Source organism: Syzygium oleosum, unplaced genomic scaffold (assembly GCF_021117445.2).
Source record: "Syzygium oleosum isolate NSW1041296 unplaced genomic scaffold, Sole_v2.1 Sole_v2.02, whole genome shotgun sequence".
In the NCBI taxonomy this organism is placed as follows: Eukaryota; Viridiplantae; Streptophyta; class Magnoliopsida; order Myrtales; family Myrtaceae; genus Syzygium; species Syzygium oleosum.
The window spans coordinates 23,730,678-23,748,546 of record NW_026607486.1 but is presented as its reverse complement, the minus strand read 5'-3'; the positions used below and the strand labels follow the sequence as shown (position 1 = coordinate 23,748,546).

General features: G+C 39.3%; 2 protein-coding genes across 4 annotated transcripts; one reads left to right on the top strand and one right to left on the bottom strand.

Annotated features, from left to right (window-relative positions):
- Window positions 1-877: 877 nt before the first annotated feature.
- LOC115691719 (uncharacterized) lies at window positions 878-8,073 on the bottom strand. 3 transcript variants are annotated; one of them, XR_008815860.1, is made up of 11 exons: window positions 7,862-8,071; window positions 7,685-7,752; window positions 6,886-6,967; window positions 6,135-6,218; window positions 4,819-4,858; window positions 4,174-4,219; window positions 3,457-3,515; window positions 2,386-2,453; window positions 1,841-1,965; window positions 1,704-1,791; window positions 878-1,310 (listed from the first exon to the last, which is right to left on the bottom strand). XR_008815860.1 is itself a non-coding variant. In XM_056308646.1 (11 exons), the coding sequence occupies exons 1-11, from the start codon at window positions 7,915-7,917 to the stop codon at window positions 1,203-1,205; spliced, it is 834 nt and encodes a 277-aa protein (XP_056164621.1). In that variant the 5' UTR covers window positions 7,918-8,073; the 3' UTR covers window positions 878-1,202. The 3 variants fall into 3 exon arrangements, 2 of the variants coding, with proteins under 2 accessions (XP_056164621.1, XP_030474287.1); XM_056308646.1 differs by having other exon boundaries at window positions 1,704-1,801; window positions 7,862-8,073; XM_030618427.2 differs by having other exon boundaries at window positions 1,704-1,771; window positions 1,858-1,965; window positions 7,862-8,069.
- A 1,901-nt stretch (window positions 8,074-9,974) lies between these two features.
- On the top strand, window positions 9,975-17,869 carry LOC115691727 (cellulose synthase A catalytic subunit 3 [UDP-forming]). The gene is made up of 14 exons (XM_030618435.2): window positions 9,975-10,167; window positions 10,595-10,790; window positions 11,181-11,398; window positions 11,495-11,609; window positions 11,705-11,903; window positions 12,255-12,521; window positions 12,620-12,965; window positions 13,056-13,193; window positions 14,457-14,582; window positions 14,664-14,876; window positions 15,068-15,329; window positions 15,877-16,079; window positions 16,429-16,779; window positions 16,973-17,869. The coding sequence occupies exons 1-14, from the start codon at window positions 10,144-10,146 to the stop codon at window positions 17,555-17,557; spliced, it is 3,243 nt and encodes a 1,080-aa protein (XP_030474295.1). The 5' UTR covers window positions 9,975-10,143; the 3' UTR covers window positions 17,558-17,869.

The window sequence follows — 17,869 nt, the reverse complement described above, 5'->3', positions numbered from 1 at the left end:
ATAAGGGAACAAAAACAGACCCTCGTTGAATGATACTAATATCCTCAAATATTGTTTTTCTAGAAGATTTGGGCCCAGTAAGGCAAACCAGTAAGAGCACAATAGTCCATAAAAATCAAGTACAGACTAGAGATTACAGGCGCTTTTGTTCTTTTCCCTGGCGTGCATAGAGCATTGGGGTTCCCCTTCACTGCTTCAGCTCAATTTGGATTAGTAGGCCACTCAGTCAACTCTTCAGTCCAAGCCCACCACAGTTACAAGCATCCCTCTACTGATCTCAAGTAGGGGTGAACATAATTTCAAAGTAGAACCTGAAATATAAAAGCCTGACCAGTGAGAATATGTAGGTTTCAAGGTATGAATGATAAGTTCCTACTTCTAAAAATTGAGGAACTTCTTTTGATGAGTAGGTTCCAGATTTAGGTAGGTGAAACCTAAAACCTTAAATAAGTTTTTTGTGTTTTCTTTTTTGTCTGTCTTCGCGTGATCCTGTGATGTTCCACGGCATTAGATGATAAGTGTATAATTTGAAATCACTAATTTAAGCTTTCATTTTATGACTTGTTAATGTTTCATGTTTTTTGTATCTGTAAATATAAATTATGGTCAGCGAATCGTAACAAGTGATGGTCATTAAAAGTGATGATTCATTACAATTGTTTAATTGATAATATGGATGGAACCTAGATAGACCCTGAAAACGATCCTAAAACCTATGACAGGGTAGGTTCCAAATTTCAACTTATGTAAGGTAAGTTCTATGTTCCAAAAAATGAGGAATCTGTTCTTATGGGTATGTTCCAAGTTCTAGGTAAAACCTGTATGAAATCTGGAACCGCTCACCCCTAATCTCAGCAGTATTAGATTCTCCTGGGGCTGACTTGTAAAGGAATTACTCCAGAAATTTCATCCAATACCATCTCTACAACAACCAACGAAAGGGGTTTCCGGGCGAGTAGATATCATACTACCATTGTAAATCACGGGATCTATGGTAATGTAAGTAAACTTCAACGATACTTTACATATCTAAGTTTTCACAGTTTTGTGCAGTCTATCTATGTTGCTGTAACAGCAGTCTTATGGGACCATTTTCTTCACTTGGTAGAAAGGATAGTTTGAAGTGCATACAAAGTATACCAGCACAGTTAAACCATGGCCATCAGACGCTCTATTATTCCAAAATTAACCATCTGATTCCTTCAGGTTATATCATGGAAACATTCCTTGGAGAAACTCGTCAAAATTCTCATCATCATCATCATCATCATCAGTTTTATGCTTGCCCCTCGAACTAGAAGCCTTTTTCCCTGCACAAAAAAAAAAAAAAAAAAATGAAAGTGGGGGTATGATGAGTGCGGCGATTATAAAAGAGGCATAATTCTAAGTATGTGAATCTCAAACATGAAGTTGTCCAGCTCCATGGACATACTGTGGGCCTAATTTCAGGAAAATGCGGAGCATCACTTCCTTAAACAGTCAGAGCGTAACAGGCTACATGGTACGGCAATTGAGGTTCAACAAACTTACACATAAAACTCAGTGGTCAGCCTGTTGAATGCAATCAGCAAACCAACTAGTTTACTCTTGTAAATGTCACCTCCATTTTCAAGAACAGGGAGAAATAAAAAAAAAAAAAGGACTAACGTGCATGTCCTGCAATACACATTACAGAAACAGAAAAAGTAGGTCAAAAGCAAAACCTTTCCTCCTGCTTGCTTCTCTCTCTTCACATCCACAATCTGTATCATCATCAATCCCAGATTGATCCCTGAAAGGCAATGTAAGATTCTATTATGCTCTAAGCAAAGCTATAAGGGTAAATCATCATTCAGCTCACTATAGCAAAGCTGGGACCTCTTTCTTTTGCTTTCACTGTTTGCCAGCTTCACCAATTTCTCCTCCTCTTTCCTGTCCATTAACTCCTTCTCTTTTCGCTTCTTGTAATGAAGCTTATCTGCACATCTATTGTCATCAACAACAAAGGCATGCATCGCAAGTGAATATGTATAGAAGGTATTTTCTAATCAAAGGTTATACACCGCATCCAGATTCACAACAAGGTTAAGGAAGAACAAAGCATTGACAGAAATAAAGTCTCTGGAAATCATGCAACAAGCCATGTAGGCATGTTCTTCCTGTCGCAACAGCAGCACATGGACTAAGAATACACTCTCAAATTTCATGTAATGGAAGAGATCCAAGACTGAACAGTCCAATTCACTCTCCCAATATTAAAAAAATAGATAGAGAACGAGGCACACAAGCAAGCACTGGCATTTGTTGCCTTCATCAACACATATTCCACAACATTAAATTAGCAATTTGTCGATCAAGTAAACTAAAGAACTTCATGTTAGGAGATAAAAAGTGATCTCCACGGACCTCTCACAAGTTACCAATTTCACCAAGGCTTGTTTGTTTTCCCCTGCTTCAAAATAAGAAAAGTTCACCTGCCATGTAACATCAAAATATCTAACTGTAAGAGGTTCTGCCACAAGTTTACCAACATAGCAGAGTCTGAAGACTTAAAAAAAAATTCCAACATCATGAGCAAAATTCTGAGATTTACTTCTTCTACAGTTCTAGTAACTTGGGAAGGTAACAAGGAGAGGAGAGTGAGTTCTCATCCTGCATCCCCTTGACTAAGTGAAGATGTACGTTAGTGAATGCTGGAGAAATCAACAGGCCAAAGGAATGACACAAGAATTAGGACAGGTTTCTAAAGCTAATTGCACAATTCAGGCACATAGTGAATGAGCAAATCAATATTTGCACAATTCAACAAGTTCAATTATGGTCATCAGCCTAAAAAATGAATGAAAAACTGGGTGTATGTTATGGCTGGTATGCCAATAGAATCACGTGCATCCAACCTAGACCTGCAACAGTAGTAGGAAAAAACGCATGTTTGTGAATTGTGCAGATGATGATAGCACAATCAATCATGTCTCGGCACTAATAAGACTACCTAAATAATTCCCTCAAAAAGCTACACATTGTTCGTTTTGCTTCAGTTTGGAGTACCTTAGCTTCATTAGGAAGAAACGAAAGATAATCCACAACAAAGGCTGGGATAAAAACAATGTTCTGAAGTGAAATATTCGGTGTTTGAAAGAGGAAAGAAAATGGACTGAAGGGAAGTTAAGGTAGAATATGAGATCTCTGCAGATTAAAGGTAAAGACCAGAAGAAAATATAGCAATTCTGCTTCTGTTTCATCCCTCTTTATGGCATCCTCATACATCAATTGAATGTATGTGTATTTCCATCTATATACATTAATACTACATGAACCTTTATTCCTCCTATAAGCCTTTAATCATGTCGTATTTTCTCCAATCTTCACAATTAGTTCACCCAACATTTCTTCCCTTTCCTACTCTTTTCCCAAACAAATCATCAAGGAGAAGGTTAGCACCAAGATCAATCAGGAAAACTAGCAAAAAACACTTGCCTCATAGCTTGCAAGGCCATCCGTCTCATCACAATGTTTGTTACCACACATGAACTGCCCTGGCAGAAGAGGATGTCAAGAGTCTACTTTCCAACCACAAATGATATCTTTGCTAACAAACTAAGATGACAAAACATGGCACTATGACTTTTAGCCCAGTGGGAGGCAAATTCAGCAGTTTCCTATAAAATGTTCTTTTGATGCAAACTCTCTTTGTATAGATGGAATGACTTTTTTCATGTGAACAAAATACACGAAAAGAAGTGAGAAGCATGATAGGGAAAACATCAAAACAATGTTGAGCATTCCACCAAACTCGCATTTATTGTCATATTACATTCCTAAATTTGGCATGCTGGACTTTTGCCACCGCACAACATATTTTCCATTGGAGAATCAAAATATACTAGATCTGAAACCTACTCTCCAAGTTCACCTATTTGACATAAGGCATATGTATATGTCATTGTGATATACAAGCTACCACCTCATACACATGTATCATACGTCAACAAAATAAATCGGTCCAGATTAACAACGATTTAAGATAAAAGCATTGTGCACTGGACAGCCATTTTAAGTTAAAAGCCTTAGCAAAAATGCAAGCACTAATTCCCATTTACAAAAATGCGAATAATTATGTAAAACAAAAGGGAATGATGATGGCAGAGATATAGATAGTTTTCCTACACTAACCAAGTTGAAAAAAATATGTACCTTTTCCAGATATGACTTCTTTCTCTGTCCTCCATCTTAGACCAATCTAGTGAAGAACAAACAACTGGATGTCAAATATAATGGAGACAAAGGGGAATGAAGCGTTAAGATACAAAAAGAAATGCTTCTTTTATGGCTAAAGCTGCTTAAACATGATTACTGACAGCACCCCATTTTTCCTATGTCCTAGCTTCCTCCCAGCAACCTTCAGTAATTGATGGTCAATCCATACCCAGCCAACTGAAGCATCACGTAGCTTGAAACAGAAATTGCTTTTATTGAATTAAGTTTCCAGAAACTAAAGTCATCACTAGACTTTCCTCTTTCATGGGAAATAGCAAGCTTGTCAAGAAGTTACATGTGATGTTAGAAATGTTTTTGTGTCCACAAGAGATAACAGACGAAGAGATTGAATCCAATAAACTGATACAACAATCTTAAAGAAATGGTGTTAACCAAAATACTCTTACTCAACCATGGCAAACATCAGTATAAAAAACTTTAAAAAGCCAAAGAACTGTTTGTCCATATCCTTTAAAGATTCAAGCTTTCTAGAAAGAGCAATAGCATTCAAAGTGGGCATGCATAGGTTCAAATTATTGAAAGCAGCAGAATGATTTTACAAATGTATAAGGATGGGTTCACCTTGCCACTTTTGTACTTCGTCATATCAGCTATGCAGTATCTGCAAACATGTTAAGGGAGGAACCCATGATAGCAGTATAGAAGAACCATAAAAGCGCAGAACATCAATGGAGCATCTAATTATGCATTAATATTTTCCCATCTAGACAAAGTCAACACAATGTCACTGAATTAGCAACCAACATGAAAATTAAAATAATGTCAAGAATGATGCACTGAAAAGACGGTTGACCTTACAAATGAACAGACTACAAACATGAAGTTTTGAAGGGATGGAAGTGTCAACAAAAACTTATATAGATCTACCAGTGATGCCATGACTAACTAAGATCGCACAAGGCCCAAATAGCAATTGGCAGCAAAATTTCTCTCAGATGTCAACCCTCTCTATCCTCCTGGCCATGGGCAGATGTGGAGCTATGATATGGTTATGTTAGGAGCAACCAAGGCTACAGAAAAGCCTGCCATTTCTACCATGCATGCCCACTTTAAGAGGCTATGTTTATGCTTCTTGAACATCTGTCCGACACACTTCACTATATTTTTTGACCTCAGCCACCTTATTTAACAAGCCATCAAGAAGCAAGAGCATAAGCCACCCAAACAGGCGTAAAATCACTCTGTCGGGCATCCTCGTCATTAAACGGTTTTAAAGCCACTAAAGGAAAAGTACAGTGAGCAGAATTCAGCATCGATCCTTCCTCTTCTACGATGGACACTGGATGCTAATTTATACATCTATGAAAGCTACACTGACTCATGACACACTCCCACAGAAAGATATGCATCACACTTCCAGATATACCCCACTTATGATTCTCCCTAGAGCCGATGTTAGCTTCCAACAAGTGAAGCAAGAAGACTTTAACAAGGCACATATATGGTTCCAACAAAATTAGAGTGCTATCGATGTATGGCAAGCAAAAAGAAATCAAGTTGCACAATTGTCTCTTATTTGAAGAGGCAAATGTCTAACCAGCATAAGCGTTGATCGGCTCTATGAACGATGAAACAATCACACAAGGGAAAAAGTAATTATCAGTTTCAGAGTAGAAGATATGTCACATTGGCAACCCTGATTAATGACCATGATGGTACATGCAGTAGACATTCATCTTCAAAGTCTCTTCCATATGCACAATCAACAGCATGATTTTGGAAAGACACCAAACAGTAACAACATAAAAGCAAGCATGAGACAATTTTAATCCGATGTACAAGTAGCATGAAAAGTATGGGCAAGAAAACCGGATCCTATATAAGAAATGCATAAAATAGTCTCAAAGTATGTGACAGATGGTAACTAGACAGGATACTCTTTGAAAAGCTTGGCGTAGTAACGCTTCACCAATCTTTGCTCCCAAGATGAATCCATATCATCTTCCTCTGTTCGTATAAACCTAAATCAATCAATTAATTATTGTATTAAAATAAATCTGAGGTAAATATGGCCTTGATAAAAAGCGCCGAAATCGATAGATGCATACACTGAAGTGCAAGAGAAGAAAAGTCAAAGATAGTTGAAAAGACCATCCATATAAACCGAACAAACTCCCAACTAATAGCTCATGATTCCTAGCAAACTGTTAAGAGATACCAAATGGAAGAACCAGTAGCAGCTCAAACCATCACTTCATTCAATCTAACATACATGAGCAAAACAACATCATACAAAACCATGAAGTGGAGATGAGTTGAATAAATATTCACTGTTACCAGGACTTACACAAATGATACCATAAGCTTGTGAACATCAGCAAACATTAAGAACCATGAGTAAAAGTCATCGGCAGTGGTACGTTCTATGTAGCCTCTGATTCACTGAGGAGGAAAACGAAATTTAAGAACCATGAGTCATGGATGTGTTTTCATGAAGATGGAATGCCTGCCAACATTGATGCATTTCACTTTGATCATATGCCCTCTCTCTTAAGTCATAGTCCTCAATACAAGTATAATTAGTGCTTCAGAACAAAATAAACACAACTAGCACCCTCTGGCTCAAAATAGCAAATATTGCATATCCAAAATGCTATGAAAACGTATAGGGACACAAGATGAAAATACCTATAGCCTTCTCGTAGAGTATCTTGATCAGTTTTAACTGGCAAATTAGCTTGTGCTGATCTTTCTTTGCCATAGAAAGTAACTGCAAAACCCGTAAGATGGTAAGCTGGGACTTTGCCCACAAGGAAATAGCAAGCATACCTCTATAATTGGAATGCTCGAATATGGTGAACACCCGTATCACCATAAGAATTAACATTGCCGAAAATAAGAACCTAAGATGAACTCTACCCAAAAGAATTAATATGTGAGGATAAGAAGCTCGATATTTGCTGTGGGACTATTCTTCACAAAAAGGACTATTCTTTATCCATTTACTGTGGGACACCACGAACCTACAAATAAGAAGCTCGATATTTGCACTCTTTCTTGGCATCCAACTTCAGCAGACAACTAAGTCCCACTTAACTAAATCCTTACACAGAATTATTGTAGAGAACAAGGATAGAAGCCCTGTCGGAATTGCATCGACATTGAAGACGAGAATATGAGGATGACTGTAGCCCCCATCCTTCTAATTGGAGGGGACTGTTCATCATCCTATTCATATAGGACCACGGGAAAACCACACATCAATAGCTCTTAATGTGTATCGTTACATGTAGTCCAGCTCTAGAGCAAAACATACGGCTTACCCAATCACACCACAAACTCAAACTTGAGCTGTAACTAGCTAGTACGCAGAGAACTTCCGCGGACACGACACTACCTAAATAAAAAATTTCAGCAACCCACATACAAAAGCCGAATTCCCATTCTATCAGAGGGAGATGCCAGACAAGAAAGAAGCCACGCGCACCGTAATCATCGACGAACTTCTTGTGCCGGTCGTACGCATTGAGACCTCTGATATGAGCTTGGTATTGCCTGAAAAATGAATCAAGATAGCACATAAGAAGTGCACAAAACACGAGCACGAGAGCACGAGGACGAAATCCCAACATCGGGGGAGGCAGGAAGTTGCGGGAAAACATACTGCTTTCTCTCTTCTCTGTCGAATATCTGCGACTTGAGAGAGCCCAAAGACGACATCTTGGTTCTTCTTCCTCGGTCGCTCCGAATCTCGCTCGTTCGCGGCAATCAGCGAGAGGCACGGTCGCAAGAAGAACACTCCATGTTTGAATTGACCCTAAATTGCTCGAAACTCGCCCCCCGAAACCGATATGCTGCCGTTTCCCGGGAGGGCGGCGGGGTGCTTCGCTTTTTTGTTTAAGAGAAGTTTTTCTTATTCCGGAAAATGGGAGATGGCCTCGAAATACCTCTCCTCCATTTCTTCTGCTTCCCTCATTCGTGATCACGCCCCCATCGAGATTAAAATTATTATAGTGATGTAATTATATAAATGACCCCTAAACTTTGATTCAATATTCGGCGTTATTTTTAAATTTTTAATTTATTCAATATGATTCATGAACTTTAATCAAATGAGCAATATCGTTCCTAAATTTTTGATTTGTTTCATATGATTTTTGATTTTTTTTTGTAAATGTTCAGTTCAGTTCCTAACTTATATGAAAAATATCTAGTGTTATTTTTCATTAATTCAAGTTAACGGAATTTGCTAATTGGCTTTTAATCCCGTAAGTTTGAATGGTGGAGATCATTTTTGTCATTTTTGTTTTGTTAATTTTCAGCCACCACGAGAGTCTTGATCCACGTGTAACTTTTTTTGTCTACCGTTCAAACATAGAAAGTAAGATCCGCAAATTCCGTTATCTTGAATGAATGGAAGGATAATATCGAATATTTTTACATAGTTCGAGAATTAAATTGAATACGTACCGAAAAAATAATAATCATATCGGGACGACAATACACGTTGAATCAAAGTTTGAAATCCATTTTTATCAATTTCTTTCTGTTAATTTTCCTGGAAAATGGCAGATCGCCTCAAATTACATCCAAATTGACCGAAAAGAAAAACAGAAGAAACTCCTCCCTCCTCCAGGCCAGCTCTAGTCTTTCCCCGGCTACCGACACGCCCTCCACAAGATCGAAATTTTAAATGAAAGAAGACCCTTTTTTCATGAACACCTCGTGCTTTTGCTATTCCCTTCTCTAGCAAATTTTTTTAACAGGAAAAATCCAGTCAATGGGGTGGTTGCCCCGCGTCTTCTTTGGGGAAACGTCACATCAGTAGTTGGACGATTACAAGATCGGATGACAAAACAGACAACGAGAGAGAGAGAGAGAGCGATGATTATGATTGATTGGGGGGAGTTACAACATATGATCAGATGGCCAGTTTCTCTCATTGCCGTTTCATCTGTCGGTGGTGGCTTTGTCATGGATTATACAATACAGCTGCTGCTCTGTCGCTTTCGGCCATTTTCCTTCGTCTAACCCTTTTGCAAGTTACGAACTTGGAATTTCCCACCCATTAATCGGAGGATTTACTACAGCTGGGCTCCGACACTCGGAGAGAGAGAGAGAGACAGAGAGAGTGAGGGGAGTTAAAAAAATGATTTTTTTTTCCTTTTACGCTCTGATTAAAGCGATTAAAATACGGAAATGAATGAATTATAGCACTGCCGCTGGTGGGTACATCGCCATCGCGTCGCATCTACAAAGCGTTGAGCGAGAGAACCAGAGGAGCGACAGCTAGCGCTTCCCCTGCACACAGAGACTCTCTCTCTCTCTTTCTCTGTCTGCTCATTTTCCTCTCTCAGCTCGGGTCAATTTCGATCTGCATCATGCTGGTGCTCTCTCTCTGTTCGATTCGGTTCGATGGAGACTTGAAGAAAGTGTCCTCCTTTGCGCAGAACTGATCGTTTCGCCGACTGTCCTTCGTCGTTCTGTCTGGTGAAGATCGGATTTTGAGGTGAGTGCGCTGCTAAATTTCGCATTTTTTTTCCGGCGGCTGCGATCTGTAATTGCCGAAATAAAGACGGGACGGACGATCCGGAAGGTTTGGATCTCGTCACTCGAGATTTGACTTTGATCTTTGACTGGTGGACTCCGGTAGACAGCAGAAGAATCGCTACTTGATTGTGCAGTCTTTATAGAAGTTAGTCCAAGTCTTTTAATTTCGTCGCCAATTGTCGTTCACTTGGGAGCGATTTGGGCTTGTCGTAGGAGAATAGCTTATTCTGGGACCTTTTTCAGGAATTTTACTCGCGGATCTGCGTGTTCACTGGAAAAGAAGTTGCTTCTGAATGCGACATTGGAGATCTCTACAGCTTCTGCGGATGCAACATTTAGTTCGGAATCAGTGAAGTCATCCTCTGTTGGCATCCAAGCTGAGGAGGAGCTATTGCGATGGAGTCAGAAGGAGAAACCGGGGTGAGGGCTGACTAGTCTTTCGACGATATTTTGTTTACCCCATTGTCAATTTGATAGCACAGATTTAGGAATGTCGTAGTGAGAGGAACTTTTTATTGTCGTTTAAAAGTTTGTCTCGTGGAAAACGCAGAGATAATTGCTAAAATATCTTGGTTCTCGTGGCTTTGAAATCTTGGCCTGTCAGTTATTGTGGACATATGGAGGTTGATAAATTGGGGGCAACAGAGATTTCAATGGAGCGGAAATTATCTCTTGCTTTTTTTTTAATCATTTTTACCATCCTCAGGGCAGTAGTATGTTTTAGACTGTGCGGTTAGTGTTATAAAGTCCTGCACAATTATAATTGCTGATATCATTCACATCACCTACTTCTTTTGACACATGAAAGGGTTTGCTCAAGGCTGTTATTTGTCTGACTTTTACACAGGGAAAGCCAATGAAAAATCTGGGTGGTCAAGTCTGCCAGATCTGTGGTGATAACGTTGGCAAAAGAGTTGACGGCGAGCCATTTGTTGCTTGCGATGTCTGTGCATTTCCTGTCTGTAGGCCATGCTATGAGTATGAGAGGAAGGATGGGAATCAGTCATGTCCTCAATGCAAAACCAGATACAAGAGGCACAGAGGTCTGTTGTACATAGTACTTTTGGGAGATTCTATAGTAGAGATTTGTGAGAAAGGATACTTCAATTTTCAAAAGTATCTCTTATCTTACTTTTGGCTGTTTGTGATTCATGTTATGCTATTAATTTTTTTTGTGACTTCATTTTGTCTCCTACTCATTGCAGAAGTATTATAAATGTGCCATGAATTGTTAACATAAATCTTTCACATGTACTCTTTTCTTTGATATACTATCATTTCCGTGTTCTTTCCCTGCTGAATCTGGGGCTATAGCTAGCTCCTATAATTCTGCTGTCAAACTACTCTTGACATAGAACCTTGTCAATAATATTGTTTTATTGTGTTTAACCTTAGCCTCTGTGGTTCCTTTTATTCGTATTTGTTCTTTCCAGGAAGTCCTGCTATTCTTGGTGACCAAGAAGAAGATGCTGATGTTGATGATAGTGTGAGTGATTTCAATTACTCAGAAAATCAAAATCTAAACCAGAAGACTGAAGAGCGCATCTTGAGTTGGCACATGCGGTATGGACAGAATGAGGACGTGAGTGCTCCAAACTATGATAAGGAGGTTTCTCACAACCATATTCCTCGACTTACGAGTGGCCAAGAGGTGCATTGTTTGAGCTTATGGGGTGCTGGTTTTCTCTTTGGCGTTGTTTTAGAATTAAAATTGTCTTTGCATTGTTATTCATCGCAATGTCTTCAGGTTTCTGGGGAGTTATCTGCTGCTTCACCTGAACACCTCTCTGTGGCGTCTCCTGATGTTGGTGCTGGGAAGCGCATCCATTCTCTACCTTATGTAGCCGATGCTAATCAATCGCGTACTTCCCTCTTGTTATTCGCAAACATCCTCGTTTCTACGTGCTTGTAAACCCCAAGTATGGCGCGTATTGATTATGTGGTACTGGCAATGCAGCTAACATCAGGGTTGTGGACCCAGCGAGGGAATTTGGTTCATCAGGACTGAACAACGTTGCCTGGAAGGAGAGAGTTGATGGCTGGAAAATGAAGCAAGAGAAGAATGTAGCTCCAATGAGCACTGCCCAGGCTACTTCCGAAAGAGGAGGTGGTGATATCGATGCCAGCACCGATGTGCTTGTGGACGACTCTTTACTGTGAGTCTCTACCATATTAAGCTTTATTAGTTTTTCTTTTTTTTGCTTAGTATTTCTTACAGTCGAATTTGGCTCGTGTTGGGCTAAAAGTGAGGCTGACCATCTTCACTAAGATTTCCTTTGTTGATGTTGCTTAATTATGTGGTCGTCTCTGTTTTCAGCCAAAAAGCTGTTAACATATATTGAATTCCTAGAAATTCTCAAAATCTTTCCTGACGCTGGCTCTCCATTACTAACTATAGTTATTGGTGTCATAATGTAACTGCAACTACTTTTTAATAGATCGTTCTATCTGTTTATCCTGTTCAGTCCTTGGCTGCATTTCACATAAATATTTTTCTTATTCTGTAGGAATGACGAAGCCAGGCAGCCGCTTTCAAGGAAGGTCTCTGTTCCATCATCAAGGATAAATCCATATAGAATGGTTATAGTCCTGCGGCTTATCATTCTTTCCATCTTTTTGCACTACCGAATAACAAATCCTGTGCCCAATGCCTTTGCTCTGTGGTTAATATCTGTGATTTGTGAGATTTGGTTTGCAATATCTTGGATATTGGATCAGTTCCCGAAGTGGTTTCCAGTAAACCGTGAAACGTATCTTGACAGACTAGCCATTAGGTAGGATAACTACTTCATGAATCTGGTAACTTAGGTTTTTCTTATCACCGACTTGTTTTGTCTGATCAGAAATTTTGGTGGAACTTTACATGTTATAGGTATGACAGAGAAGGAGAACCATCACAGTTAGCTGCTGTTGACATCTTTGTCAGTACTGTCGACCCACTAAAAGAACCTCCTCTTGTGACAGCAAATACTGTACTCTCCATTCTTGCTGTTGACTACCCAGTTGACAAGGTCTCATGCTATGTGTCCGATGATGGAGCTGCTATGTTAACTTTTGAGGCCCTTTCTGAAACATCAGAGTTTGCAAGGAAATGGGTTCCTTTCTGCAAGAAGTATAGCATTGAACCTCGAGCCCCCGAATGGTACTTCGCTCTGAAAATCGACTACTTGAAGGACAAAGTTCATCCATCATTTGTCAAAGATCGCAGAGCTATGAAGGCATGAGTTTAGATCAGAATCACGATAGTGTTTTGCAATCCCTTTGTAACATGCATCATTGTGACATGTTTGCATTTTCATGTATTGCAGAGAGAATATGAAGAATTTAAAGTCCGTATAAATGGACTTGTTGCCAAGTCACAGAAGATTCCTGAGGAAGGATGGATTATGCAAGATGGGACACCATGGCCAGGAAATAACACAAGAGACCACCCTGGAATGATTCAGGTAAATTTATAATTTTTCCAATGTAGTTAATATTGTGATTTAGCTCGTAAAATCGTACCCACCTTGGATTGATTCAGGTTAATTTATAGTTTAATCCAACGTAGTTAAATCGCGATTTGGCTAGTAAATATATACAATTTTACAAGCCAAATCATGGAAATCGAGTCAACTCTCTGCAAAATTACAAAGCAAGTGAGCTTGAAGTGAAATTGCGAGTTGACTCGGTAATATTGCAATTCAACTTGGTAAGAATCGTTGGGCTGGCTTATATTCATCCAGGGGTTTGTTATGTGGAATTGCAGTCTTTTTCTAGGCCCAAAAGCAAATGAGACAAAGCAGCCCATCTTAAGGTGTAGTGAAATGGTTCGTTTCATCATTGTCAGTGCGAACTTAACCTCGAAAAAACAAAGAAAAACACATTCTAAACTATCAGGGAGCAACACAGCAATCTCTCTCTCTCTCTCTCTCAGTTCAATGAAGCTGCCACTGAAAGCCTCATATGCCACCCAACCATAACAAAAATCTTTGTTGGAAATCTCCTTCTCCACCCTATTACTTCGGCAACAAAAAGTGAAAGCTTTAAAACTTTTATCATATGGGAAGTTATTTCTTGATAGGCCCCGATTCTTTTTTTCTTTTCCTGTTTCAAGTTAATGCATTCTCTTCACAATCAATTTGAAATATATTATCTTATTTACTGATAGTTAGCAGAAAGTTAAAATAATGATGATGACGTATCGACTGGCTTTATGTTTGTGATTATATCCACTCCATGAATTTGCCTTCCTAATTTAACTCATAGGATTAGTTTCTTTATTTTTTTCTCTTCAATAGTGCAAGTATACATCAGGAAATCACAAGAGCCAACATGCTAGTTGGAAAGTGTTTTTTTCTTTTCATACAATGTGACATTGGTGGTGTTGTTAATAGGATAATAGTATCATTTAACTTCTGTTACTAAATTTGATGGTGTGGAGCTCTCATGATCAATAATGATGAAACTCATAAAATTCTCTAGGTTATTATATAAAGTTTGCATATCTGAAGATATTACGATTCGATTTTATAAAGGTCTTTTCTCATGAATATCATTGTCTGTAGCAGATTTCTCTTGTTTCCTATTATACTGCATCTTCAAGGCCATGACTCCAAATCCAAGTTCTCTTAACTCAGTTATGATGAGGGTCAAACTGTAGTTCCTGGATCCTGGAAGCAGTGATTTATTTTTTTACTAAAACATTTACATTACTCGCATTCTGCCAGGTTTTCTTAGGGCAAAGTGGAGGTCTTGATGCTGAGGGTAATGAGCTGCCACGTTTGGTCTATGTTTCTCGTGAAAAACGTCCGGGCTTCCAACATCACAAGAAAGCTGGTGCTATGAATGCTCTTGTGAGTAGATGTCTGTTAATTTTAGAAGTTGTTGCTTTCATGTTTTGGTTTTCCTTACCTTTTGTCTAACTTTATTTTCAGGTGCGAGTCTCAGCTGTCCTCACTAATGGACCTTTCTTGTTGAATCTTGATTGTGATCACTACATAAACAACAGTAAGGCATTGAGAGAAGCCATGTGTTTCTTGATGGACCCTAACCTTGGGAAACATGTGTGTTACGTTCAATTTCCACAGAGATTTGACGGTATTGATAGAAATGACAGATATGCCAATCGCAATACCGTGTTCTTTGATGTAAGCTCTTTGCCTCTTCATTAAAATACATTTTCTTATGTTATGTCCAAGATTGCTACTTGTGCTGACATCAAAATCACGTCCTCTGTCGAAGCAAGTACTTTTGTTATGGACGAAGATTTAAAACATTCTTCAGCTTCCTTGCATAACTCATTAGATGGAGATTGTAATTATTCTGTTTTATGATCTAGATAAACTTGAGAGGTTTAGATGGCATCCAAGGTCCTGTTTATGTTGGAACTGGGTGTGTGTTCAATAGAACAGCCTTATATGGTTATGAACCTCCTCACAAGCCAAAGCATAAAAAGTCAGGATTCCTGTCTTCTCTCTGTGGTGGATCACGAAAGAAATCAAGATCAAGTAAAAAGGGCTCTGACAAGAAGAAGTCTAGCAAACATGTAGATCCAACCGTGCCTATCTTCAGCCTGGAAGATATAGAAGAGGGAGTAGAAGGTACAGATCTAGCTATTTCTTGGATCATTTAAATTCGGGTGGAAACTTCCTTGCAAGCTCACTAACATTTGACTGGTGAAAACAAGGTAGTGGTATACAAGTTAGTGAGGCCTTGAGGTCTGGAATGTATCTTCATTTTTATATGCCCTTTCCCTCAGAAATTTAGTGACCCTTGAGGTTTTGACACTCTTGCCTGAGGACAACTTTTGTACCCGATGTCTTGGGATCCTTCCGATGACGCATTTTCTATGTTCTTTCAGTCATGTAGTTTCTTAGTTTTTCTAATGTTTTCTTTTCCTGGATTCGCTTAGCTTCATCAATCGCTTATTTTGTTGAGACCTTGCTAGTGTACTTTAACAGTTAATGTTGACAATCCAGTTCATTATCCATTTTAATGCTGCTCCTGTGTGTAAGAGCTATTAAATGTCTGATAGTTCATTTCAGGTGATAGTGTTGATCTTCTGCTTGAAACTTATAATGCCATAAGAGGAGCTTTAACATTTAGATTAGAACCTCTCGGGCTGACTTTTTATTTGCATAATCATAGGTGCTGGATTTGATGATGAAAAGTCGTTACTTATGTCGCAAATGAGCCTAGAGAAGAGGTTTGGTCAGTCTGCTGTCTTTGTGGCCTCTACACTTATGGAGAATGGTGGTGTTCCTCAATCTGCTACTCCAGAAACCCTTCTTAAAGAGGCTATTCATGTCATCAGTTGTGGTTATGAGGATAAATCAGACTGGGGAAGTGAGGTATGTGAGCTTATTCTAATATTTATTCCACCCGAGTGTTCGATGTTATATGATAAAAAAATACATGGCTATTGGTGAGTGAAGACTTAGATTGCTGGGGAAGATATCTGATGCAGTTTGTCTTTATGTGTACTCGGCAGAAGAGATCAAGTGTGAAGATATTCATTTTCTTATTTTTTCTTGTATGTGATTTACCCTTTGCTTTCTGAAAACAAGTAATTTTCCTACTTAGTAGGTCACTTTGTTAGATGAAATTTGACTTGTACTCTAGTCTTTCTCTTCATGTCCTTCCTTTTTCCTCCAGTATTTTGTTCGACTGCTTGAACACGATCTATCTTTTGCTTTGCAGATTGGATGGATCTATGGGTCTGTCACAGAAGATATTCTTACAGGATTCAAGATGCATGCCCGTGGTTGGCGGTCAATCTACTGCATGCCAAAACGTCCTGCATTTAAAGGGTCTGCTCCTATTAATCTTTCTGATCGGTTGAACCAGGTGCTTCGATGGGCTCTAGGTTCTATTGAAATTCTTTTTAGTCGCCATTGTCCCATCTGGTATGGATACGGTGGTAGGCTTAAATGGCTTGAGAGGTTTGCATATGTCAACACTACCATTTATCCTATCACTGCCATACCTCTTCTGATGTATTGTACCCTGCCAGCTGTCTGCCTGCTGACAAACAAGTTTATCATTCCACAGGTGCGTCATTCAACATTCATTGGCATGTCATTTTATTGTCTTGATATTTAACCTCTTATCATTTACTTCCACTTACTGATACCATAATTGCTCTCTCAATGATATTGTTGCGCTCAAGAATACCATCAAGTTTGTAGGTTCTAGTGTTATCTAATTGTCAATCACTGACTGAGGTTTGATCTTGCTCGTGCAGATCAGTAACATTGCCAGTATTTGGTTCATTTCGCTCTTCCTTTCCATTTTTGCCACTGGTATCCTGGAGATGAGGTGGAGTGGTGTTGGAATTGATGAATGGTGGAGGAATGAGCAATTTTGGGTTATTGGTGGAGTGTCGGCCCATCTTTTTGCCGTCTTCCAGGGCCTGCTCAAAGTCTTGGCTGGAATTGACACCAACTTTACTGTTACCTCCAAAGCATCGGATGAAGATGGGGATTTTGCCGAACTCTACATGTTCAAGTGGACAACTCTTCTCATCCCTCCCACTACACTCCTCATCATAAACTTGGTCGGGGTCGTGGCCGGGATCTCTTACGCCATCAATAGCGGATATCAGTCGTGGGGTCCACTTTTTGGTAAGCTGTTCTTTGCATTTTGGGTGATCATTCACCTGTACCCCTTCCTCAAAGGTCTGATGGGACGCCAGAATCGCACACCGACCATTGTAGTTGTTTGGTCGATCCTCCTAGCATCCATTTTCTCTCTTCTGTGGGTGCGTATTGATCCCTTCACGACCCAAGTGACTGGACCTGACGTCGAGCAGTGTGGAATCAACTGCTAATAAAAGTACACAGATGGGGAAACTGTAAGATCCGAAATTGGTTACTCCCCACTAAGCTAAAGTTGTTAAGGTGAGGGTAACCTTTTTCCGTCATTAGAGGTACCCACCTGGCTGGCTGCAAAGTGCAATCTTGTTTGTTGTTGATTGTAAGATTTATTTATTTGTGGATAGATAGGCTGTGAGAGTTTTTGTTTCGAAGGTCATAAGTTAATGTGCATTAGTTGGAGGATCTGTATTTTGGCTTCCCTTTGACTGCTGCCGAGACAGTTAATGTATTGTGCTCATGAACAGCTGATACATTGTATTTGCTCA